The 11037-nt window shown below is 38.4% G+C and overlaps 1 protein-coding gene across 1 annotated transcript; it reads left to right on the forward strand.

Annotated features, from left to right (window-relative positions):
• The first annotated feature begins 16 nt into the window (after positions 1-16).
• GTPBP6 (GTP binding protein 6 (putative)) lies at positions 17-10964 on the forward strand. Its single transcript, XM_040535005.1, has 10 exons — positions 17-427; positions 1561-1698; positions 2135-2205; positions 3750-3880; positions 4622-4692; positions 5148-5306; positions 6610-6818; positions 9302-9450; positions 9754-9906; positions 10404-10964. Exons 1-10 carry the CDS (start codon positions 52-54, stop codon positions 10543-10545), a joined length of 1599 nt encoding a protein of 532 aa, XP_040390939.1. The 5' UTR covers positions 17-51; the 3' UTR covers positions 10546-10964.
• Positions 10965-11037: the final 73 nt, after the last annotated feature.

An 11037-nucleotide genomic window follows, 5' to 3' on the forward strand; every position in this document is an offset into this window, starting at 1 on the left:
GCCGCCGTAACGGCCGTAACGGTCCCGCCCCGCGCTGAGGGGGGCAGCGCCATGGGGCCGGGCCGCCTCCTGCGGCCGGTGCTGCGCTGCTGCCGGGCGGCCACCGCGGCGGTGCCTCCTCCTCCTCCTCCTCCTCGGGGGGCGGCTCTGAGGGGGCCGCTCAGCGCCGCGCTCCGCCTGTGGGCGCCTCAGCGGCCGCCGGGCAGGGGCGAGCCGCCGCGGGCGGGCAGCGGGGGACGAGGGGCGGGCGGTGACGACGACGACGATGACGATGATGATGATGGAGAGGAAGATGAGGAGGAGGAAGATGAGGATGTGGAGGAGCTGCTGGGCCCCTCGCCGCTCGGCCCGCTGCCCGGCGCGCAGCGGGTGGCGGTGGTGCAGCCGGCGGTCCGCTGGGGGCCGAAGAAGCCGCAGCTCACCACCGGTGGGTGGGCGGGAGGGGGCGGCCCCGATGTCAGCTCTGGTCATTACTGGGAGCACCCCCAGCCCCGTTATTAGCCCTGATAATTCCTGGGGATACCCCCGGTCCGTTTATTATCCTTGCTTGTTACAACACCTTATCCCTTCACAGAACAAAATCGTTAACTTTTCAGAGTTTGTGTAAGCCTTCCCGTTTTGCAAGTGGGAAAAATTATGAAGGCAGCCGTCTGACCAAAAAAAAGTACTTGAGAACAGCAGTGAGCCCTTTCCATCTGTTTAGGGCCTCCAGATGAAGAGCCTGAAGTCTCAGGAAATGATTTGGGGTGAATGCTGAAATGCCACAGTTACAACAGAAAAATGAGCACTTATGAGGAATGCTATCGATAGGATGAGAAAGAGGATCATGGTTATAATTAAAAATATATTACCTTTGGACCTCTTTAATACATCAAATGTGTTTTCCTATCTAGAGAAACATGATGAAACTCCTGTGGAAAGAGGATCTTCTGTCTGGCAAATCAAAACTGGATCTACCAATCTGATTTGCCCTTGTAGCCCTCGTGATTTCATGAAATCCTCGTAAATCAGTGCTTTGCCACGTAGATGCTTTAAAAAATTACCAACTAATGAAGTAGATTGAAATCTGTCTTTAGCAAGTCAGAAGCCAGTGTAGGTCCTTGATAAGAGTAGGTACCAGTGGTAAGAAGCAGGGTATGCAGTATTAGTAGTTCTTTACGTATTGCCACAAAACACTGAGGAAAATAACAGTTTAATCTAAAGCTAGCTAATCATTTTACTTGTTAAGAATAAAGTACAGCATAGAGGCAAAGAGGTGAGTAGTTTATTGACCATCCAATTCAGAATTCAAAATCAAGAACCATAAAAATAATTTGTACTGGCAGAAAGATGCTTTTGTGTAGTAAAATTGCATTGAATAGGAGTTTAATTATTCTGATTCGAGGTAAGGCATTTTGCACCTTATGCTGCTCGTTAAAACAAATGGACCTGTAGAATTTAAGTGTAGCATAGTTGTTCCCCAGTTACACATGTCCTGTAGTTACTGGCAATTTGAGCAGTTGATACATTATAATCTTTTTTTTTTTTTTTCTTTTTCTGTGTGTGTGTGTGTCTCTAAAGCTGAATTACAGATTGCTGAAGCCGTTGCTCTCGTAAATACCCTTCCGAACTGGACTGTTTTAGATAAAATAATTATTCCTACAAAAAATCCTGACAAGAAGTTCGTTTTTGGCAAAGGAAACTTTGATGTTTTGACAGGTAAGGACTGAGGTTTGTCAGGACTGCATCATTCAGAAAGGAAAGCTTCTGCAGCTGAAAACTATTTAAGGATAGCTATAAAAGTTGAAAAGAGGTAAAGGTTTTATTAATCCATCAAATAGGTTTACAGACAAACTTCAAAGATATTTTTCTTGAAGGTAACAAAAACAACACAGAATAGAAAAAACCCATGTTCATTTGAAATGTGTGGGGCACCTTAATCGCTGTTTAAGTGATTGACGTAAAAGAAACTGGCGGCTGTTTTTGACATAGTATGAAATTAGCGTGAATACGGCTGTTCTGTGGACAAAGAATATGATGCCATTTGTTATTTTATGAGCACTGTGCTCAGTGCAAAATGGTTTTGTATTCTGTATATTTTAAAAAGAGAATTGACGTTTAACACTGCATTTTGTAACAGTTATCTGTCTTTTAGAAAAGATTAAAAAATTGCCCTATGTGACAGCTGTCTTCTTGAATGTGGAAAGAATATCTTCAATAACAAAGGTAATTTAATATCAAATCATATTCTTTATATCCATATTATTTGGAAGATCTTGATGCTATCAGAAGGAGGGTTGGTTATGACTCTGAATTCACAAATGATAATATATGAAGCCAGCTGAACTGAGTTTTTCTGAAAGGAAACTTTAATTCCTGTTATATTTGTCCAGCTGATATAAGTGTATCCAGCTGTCATGCATGAAGTTTTCCTGCAGCCTAATAGCCTTTTAGTGTAGACTGTGCTTGCGCATTTGCCAATGGCTCTACTTAAAATGTTGGAAAAACTTCTCGGATCTTATTCACAAAAGGGAGGTGATAACATAGCTTTTGTTGTGAAGGAATATCAAGATTTTGGATTACATACATGCACAGGTTTCCATACCTCTATGAATTCTATATGTTTTTTCTATAGTGCTATGTCTGCTGTATTGGATTTTGAATATGAGGTATAAATTCAGAGCAAATCTATATATTTTTTTTTGTATTTTTAAACTTTCATTCCTAATCCTTACAAAGAAAATGTATTTTACAAAGATAGATTGCTTGTGGGCAGAAGCATGCTTCGCTTTTTTTTTAAATGCTTTGGCAGTAAAATAACTGGCATGTGAACTATAGATGCCCTTTGGCATGTTTAGACAAACTGAAATAAATACTTCTTAGCTTTTTTGCATGTGCAGTGTCAAATGGTGTAAAGTGCAAACTCTGCAAGCAAACATCAATGCTTTGCAGGCAGTTTTGAATGTTTTCCCTGGATTATAAAATTATCAGAGGTATATATATCCAATAGTTATCTTGAGCAGTTCAATTTATTGATTAAATGGAAGTTGAAAATGTTTCATATAAACTTTCTAGTTTTTATTCCCTAAATTAAAGTATGAGTTCTTTTAATCCCAGATTTACTAAAAATTTTCATAAATCTGTGTTAATGTTAAGTACATTTTAACAGGATATAGATTCAAGAAAGTGTTTGAGAATGTGCATAGAAGATGAGCATTCTGGATTTTAGAGATGGTGAAGGGGAACTACTGCATACTTCAAGTTCTTTGAGTGTCTTTTGGTGAATCAGGGCAGTTTGGGGTGTGGGAAGAGAGGAGTTTATTATTTCATGGAAGGCTGGTTATGGAACAATTTTCCTTTCTTCCTCTCTTGTTTTTTCTTTTAACTTCAATAACTATTTTGCTTTTCCTTTCTTATCCTTATCCTTTCCCATACTAGCATTTCGTAATTATTTTTTGTAAGGCCTTAACCACTGAAATTCTTCATTCTTTTAATGCTGTGAGATGTCCCATAGGAGCTGTTCTCAGAATCTGTTCAAGGCAATAGAAGGATTCTCACGGAATTCAGTGGGCCTAGATACAAAGTTCTACCTTCTAAATTCTTTTTCACCTTTCTTTCTTGTCAATCAAAAATTTGCTTTTGGGTGCTCATAAACATTACTGTGAGTTCAGGTACCCGTCAGCTAACTTTAATGCTGTGTATGAATTGATTGACTGGTATTCTGAATCGGGCAGAAAACATCTAGGTTACTTTGTTTTACATGGCTAAAGAAAGAACTAGAAGATGCCTGGGGAGTGAAAGTCTTTGACAGATACACCGTTGTACTTCACATTTTTCGTTGCAATGCCCGCACTAAGGAAGCAAAACTCCAGATTGCATTGGCTGAAATTCCACTCCTAAGGTACCTCAAACTGTGCAAAGCATGTACTGATCCTTGCATATTTTAGTGAAAATTTCTTTACATTAACAATCAGGGTAATGCTATACTGTGGGGAAAAAAAAAAGTCACTGTTTTGATGTCTCCATACTATGGTCAATGATTGATTAGAGCATAGAAATATTTGCTTTAATGTATGTGCTTTAAAATCCTACAGTACTGACAGGCAAAACCAGAAAGTCTTCAATAGATTTGGTTACAAAATATATTTCTTCTGAAAAGGTCCTGGTTCTTTATAATACGGAAGATGGGTTGCAAGAATGTGTAGGAGTTAGATATGTGTATTTCGTATATAAATAGGTTTAATAAGGAAAGCTATAAACAAGGAAGCTTAAAGGCATTAACTTATATCTGATTTTTCCACATTTCTGTATTACACAGCATAAATATATTTGTGCATGGAAGTTGGTGTGAGTTGCATGGATGTATCAGAGACATTTTTGTCTCTCTAAAGTTTCTGAACAGCCATTACGATTTGCTAAGAGTTGCATGACTTTTCAAACCACAGTCGAAGAGCCGGAAATATCTGAATTTTCTCAATAGGCTTCTCACCATGATCTGGCTTTATTTATACCTGTGTCTTGTAGTGTTGTAGTGTTTTCATCTGTCCTGTTAGAATACCACTACTGCTTCATATTTGCTAGGCATTTTAAGATAGCTTGATTAAAGAAGATTGATTTTATTTAAATATTATTCCACTGCCAGGTCAAATCTAAAAAATGAGGTGTCCCAGCTAGATCAGCAGAGAGGTGGATCAAGATACATCATGGGCTCAGGTAAAGTCTAAATATTCCCATGAATTAGAGGATTCCTTTTCTCCGTAGCCTTTAAAATAGATTAAATTGCATCTGATTTTATTAGGGGGAGGCTCAGGGGAAAGACAGTTTGTGTTCTGCATCTGATTAATTGAACATGAAAAAAATGTGTTGGATGGTAACTTCAGTCATAGCCATAATAAAGTTTTCATGCTCAGTAAGTGGCCACGGACAGAGCGTTTGCTACCACAGGAGTTTATTGTGACCAGACATGGTTATTCTAGAGTGCTTAGCATATGTCTTAATAATTATTTATCACTCTGACTCTATCTTTGGCAAGAATATGCAGTTTTAATTGCTTACGTATAATGTCTTATGCCCTAGTGGTAACTCACTCAGTTTCCAGATAGACAGCATCACTTGTTTTACTATTCTCTTGTAGCCTATTCTGCCAGTTACTCATTTGTATATTTCAGGTGAAACATTCATGGAGACACAGAATCGCCTCTTAAAAGAAAAAGAACTTAAAATTAGGCATGTTCTGGAGAATCTAAGAAGAAAAAGGTCTTTGCTTAGAACTCAGCGCAGAAAACGCGAGTTTCCAATTATCTCAGTAATGGGTTATACAAATTGTGGTAAGCAAAAACTCATGAAATTGTCACACAAAGAAGCTTACCTTGTCTAATTTTTAATTAGAGTCTCTAGCCAGAATCTGATTTTGGTATGAATAGGCTTTATATTTTAATTAGATTTTATAATGAGAATATGTCAGTTAGATTATGGTTAGGAAAGCAAATAATGCTTGTTACAGTAAGATTTTTTTGCAGACATGTTCTGGAGAAATTTCTAGTACTTAATGTGTCAAAAGGATTTTACATCTAGTGCTGAAGACTGTCGTGCTAGTGTCCTTTGTATGTATCTTTATTACTTGATCAGAATGGATAGAGAAAAGTACGTGTGTTTTGAGATCACTAGGAAATGCTGAGGCATAGGAGGAAAATTCAGGAGAGTTGGCAGCTAATCTGAGAAATGTGCTTAAAAAGCACTTTAGCTTTTCATAGATTAATGTATAGTGTTTAGAGAAAATTCTTATGAGAATCTACATAAAACTAAAGTTTTTTTTTTATAGCTTACACAAGTGAATTCATACACAAGGCATACATTGACTTTGGACTGGACACTTTTCAGATTACATTATTTTAAAACCATTTCATTTTATTATTCAACTTCTTTATAAAAAGCGAACTTAACATGCACTAATTTTGATATCTGTTATACTGATACTTTTAAGCTACTTGTAGAGTTGAAGATTCAACAAAACAGCTATAGTACAATTTTGCATACATAATTGAAATACTTTAAGCTGAAGTGCTCAGTATATATTCTAGGTAATGACTATAAATTCTGTGAAATATTTATGAAGAGTTAAGTAAATTTCTCTAGTATCATATTCATGACAGTGCACCTAACAAAAGCATAAAACTGATAAGCTAAATAGTATTAGTGCTTCTTGTGATTGTTGGATTTAACAAGGAAATGTTAAATCATTTTATCTCAGAACAGAAGCACTGAGGAGCATGTAAGTGTGTGCTTCCTAATGTTGCCATGGCAGCATTCTTCAGGTAGTCTTAGAGGTGAGACGTGTAGGTAGGTCACTTTTCAGGTCAGTTCAGTCTGTGATCATCTTGTTGTTATTCCACAGCACAGCTTCCAGACATGGCCTTAAATCCAATTCTGAGTTATAAAAGTTAAGACTATCTTTGGATTTTGTAACGTAATACAGATAACTACTCCCAGGCTAGACGTATATTAGTGAACTAGATATGAAAAGATATGTAGCATCATAAAACTCACCCAAGTCTTGCGAATTAGTATTTCGCTTGAAACAAGCCATTAAAATCTTGTCGTTTTGTTTTCTTTTGTTTTTATTTTAATTAGGAAAAACCACCTTGATCAAAGCCTTGACCGGGGAAGCAGGACTTCAACCCCGAGATCAGCTGTTTGCCACTCTTGATATTACAGCTCATGCTGGCTACCTGCCCTCACACATGGCAGTTATTTATGTTGACACTATTGGGTTTCTGTCTGATCTTCCGCATAACCTGGTTGAGTCCTTTTCAGCTACCTTAGAAGAAGTTGCTTACTCAGTAAGTAGTTGACTAAAAAAATTGAGAAATTGACTTAATTTTCTTCTAGATAGTCTTCATCCCTCCAGAAATGGGGAACTTAACTGGCATGCTGTTCTTAGTGAAGTACCTGACTGACTGTAGTGGTCTTCTAACATAATAACTATCAGGTAAATATCATATAATAAAACAATTTTCTGATACTTTATGCAGAATATATAAGTATGAATAGATTTCAGAAAGGATTTATTCGGAGTATACATCTCCTTTTCCATGTGGTTTAAACCAGATAAATCAATTTTTTTTCTTGTTAAATATATGAAAATCTAGACGGTGCATTGGAATATGTTGAGGTTCTCTTTCTTGAGAGAAAAAAATTGAACTACAACCTTCAGAATGGTCTGGTTTTGACTTAAAGTTCCCTGTAGCTCTAAAAATGGGTAATTGTGATGTGATGCAGGCAGCATGTAATAAATGTTAGTGTACTTTTCCTATCGTATTCTCATTAGTTGCCTGTTACAGCAAAGTTTAAAGTTGCATATTGTCCAGTTCTGAGATGAACAGGTCCGCGCTATGCTGGGTGATGAAGGGCTCAGAGGGTCGCAGTGAGCAGGCTATGTCTGTCTGGTGATCAGTCACTAGTAGGGTTCCTCAGGGCTCATTTCTACGGCCAGTCCCGTTCAACATTTTTATCAGTGAGCAGGATGCAGGAGTGGAGTGCACCCTCACGAAATTTGCTATGATACTGAACTGGGAGGTGCTGTTGACTCTCTTGAGGGATGAGAGGTTTTGCAGAGGGATCTCAATGGGTTGTAACATCAGGCAGTCAGCAGTAACATGAAATTTAACAAACATTAATGCCAAGTGCTGCAGCTGGGACGGGCATGGGTACAGACTGGGAGATGAGTGGCTGGAGGGCTGTTCTGCAGAAAAGGACTTGGGCGTGCTGGTCAACAGCAGGCTCAGCATGAGCCAGCAGCATGCCCTGGCAGCCAGGAGGGCACTTTGGGGTGCCTCTTATGCATTTTGGGGTGCATTAAACACAGCACAGCCAGCTGGTCAAAAGAGGTGGTTCTCCCACTGGATTTATCACAGGTGTGGCCTCACCTTGAATACTGTGTGCAGTTCTGGGCTCCACAAGACAAAAAGGATGTTAAGGTACTTGAAAACATCCAGAGGAGGGCAGCAAAGTTGGTAGAAGGGCTGGAAGGCGCGTCCTGTGAGGAGGCTGAGGACACCTGGGATGCCCACCCTGGAGAAAGGAGGCCGAGAGGCGATCTCAGCGCTCTCTGCAGCGTCCTGAGGAGGGGAAGCGCAGAGGGAGGTGCCGGTCTCTGCTCCCTGGGCACCGGTGACAGGACACACGGGAACGGCACAGAGCTGTGCTGGGGGGGTCAGGCTGGGATTAGGGAAATTTCTCTACCATGAGGGTGGTCAAACCCTGGAACAGGCTTCCTAGAGAGGTGGTTGCTGCCCCTGCCTGTCAGTGTTCAAGAGGCATTTGGACAATGCCTTCATTACTGTGCTTTAACTTCTGGTTAGCCCTGAAGTGGTCAGGCAGTTGGGCTTTATCATCTTTGTAGGTCCCTTCCGCCTGAACTATTCTATCTAGATGGAGATTTAAAACAAAATCTGTATCCTCAAAGGTAATGAAATTCCGTGGATGTCTGAATACTTCAGAGGATTGGTTTTTTAACTGTGTAATAGTAGGAATTTCAAAAGTTGGCTGCTGCTATCATGTTTTGTTTTTTTTAATTTATTTTTTATTTTGAAGTCTTAAGGCAAGAAATTTACTTTTCACTACAATTTTCAGAAGTTTGAAGCATTATTTTGAGCAAAGATGCTGAAATACTTTGAATGCAAATGCTGTTTGGTTACTTGTTTTTTTTTTTCATGGCAAATACTTGGCTTAGATTTGCAACCTACCTAACCATGTATGTACTTGAAACTGGTAACTTTTGTATAAAGCTTTCTAAGTGAAGCACCAGTAATAGTATCTCAGGAGCTAGGGATAACAAGAGTCTTCTGCATTTTGAATACAGAATTAAAATTTACATGCATTTTTTTCCACAGTCGAAATGTTCTTTCAGTTATTACTCTTGTAAAACGTTTTTAGAATTCATATTTTTTCTTCTCCAATATTTTTGAAGCGTTGTTTTTACACAGCCTTGGCATTAAAAATTATATCATTTATTATTTGAAATCTGTGAATTCTGTAACTAGCTTGATTGACAGAGCTTGTTTTGGGGTTGTTGGCAGCAATTCATGTTCTCTGTGGAGTGAGACTAAGCTGCCACAGATTTTCTTTCATCTTTGAATAAAAACCAGTATTGATTTAATACTGTTGCGGTAGGTCATTTTACAGTGTTAACCTGCCAGGTTATTGTCTAATGGATGGGAAAGCAACTCGTATGAAATAGAAATGCAAAAATGGTATAAAATCTCTACAACCTGGTAACTGAATGTTCCATTAAGTAACTGTCTTATATATTGGTGCTTGCTAGGATCTGATAGTTCACGTGAGGGACATCACTCATCCAGAAACTGTCCTCCAGAAAGCAAGCGTTCTCTCAGTTCTGAAGAATCTCAATCTTCCAAGCCATTTATTGGAATCAATGGTAGAAGTTCATAACAAAGTGGATTTGATAGAAAGGTGAGCAGGAGATGCCAAGTGTACTTACGCATTACTTATGTTTTGGAAGCTCTTCAGTTCTGGAAAAGAGCTTCCACACTTCTGAATACATTTAATAGTGTTTCTCAGTCTTCTACATACGTAACCATGGTCTTAAAAAATTAATTCATTATCTTTAAATATCAGAAGAAATCACCTGAGTCATACAAGTAGTCTCTGTAGGAAGATACCAGTATAAAATAATGCAGTTAAATTGTCTGTGCTTGGAATATTTTCACAATCTAATCTTTGTAAACAAGTGTGCTGGCAATTATTACTTTTCAGGTATGAACCCACTGAAGAAAATGCTTTACCCATTTCTGCTGTACACGGGCATGGGTTAGAAGAGCTGAAAGAAGAAATAGAGAAAAAAATTTTGAAAGTAACAGGGAAGAAGATTCTGACAATTACAGTCAACTTACAGGGACCTCAGCTAAGGTAAACAACTCTGAATTTTATGAAGGACTTGGACAACTATGAAATTCTTAATATTGCAAAACTTATTTGCCAAAACATACGATACTGATTTTAATCTGTGTTAAGAATTACAGGGATATTTGCAAACGTTTTATGACCTATTGAAAAACGATCAAATATCACCAGTAGATACCATACAGCATGCTTCTCAAAGTGGCCTTCACAGAGTTCTGTGTTAGTACAAAAAGATAAATTTCCTGAAAGACCATTCCACTGGTCCCGGAGCCAGATTAAAAAAAAAAAAAAAAAAAAAAAGAGAGAGAGAGATCTGAAACAATTATGAAAACACCCTACACCCTGTTTCCAAACAGAAAGTAGCAAACAAAAAGTTAAGTGAAGCACTTCATCTTTTGAAGTGTTAAATTACCTAGATGCAAACATTCAGATCTAAACCAAGGATCATACTTTATGCGCTCTGGACTGCCTTTAAGATGCTAATACACTTTTTACTTTTACAGTTGGCTCTATAAAGAAGCAACAGTTCAGGAAGTAGAAGTCATGCCTGAAGATGGCACGGCCATGGTGAAGGTGATAATCAGCAATTCTGCTTTTGGCAAATACAGAAACCTCTTTCCCAGCAGTACTATTTTTATACCATGAAACTCCATCCTTTTCTAGAAAAAGAAACTGATCTCATTAAGAGAATGTAAAATGAAGTTACTGGCCCATTAGCCTGGATGTGGAAGAGTATATTTCTTAACCAGTTGATGTTCTTGACACATCGTAGAAGTGGACAGTGTTTCAGAAAACGCTGGAAACAGTAAGAGCTTTGAGTTTTATTCTGGCAGCAACTGCAAGAACAGCACTAAATTTTACACTGGAATGGTTGTTGGCTACAGGCTCTGGGCCTCAAACACGTGGGAATCACTGGATGACATTTAATTTAACCTTTGGAAAAGTACTGAGCTTCTTAAATCATAGAAATACTTTTTTTTTAACCCCGTTTTTCAGAATAAGGTATGTTCATGTGTTCTGCTTGTACATGTATTTACTTAAAATAAATGCCATGATTTATTGCAGTGAAGCAGAAAACATTGATTTGTATATTTAAGCAATGAATAAAGTTACCTGTGAACATCTTTCACACACTAA

This window comes from Cygnus olor, chromosome 1 (assembly GCF_009769625.2).
Source record: "Cygnus olor isolate bCygOlo1 chromosome 1, bCygOlo1.pri.v2, whole genome shotgun sequence".
Classification (NCBI taxonomy): Eukaryota; Metazoa; Chordata; class Aves; order Anseriformes; family Anatidae; genus Cygnus; species Cygnus olor.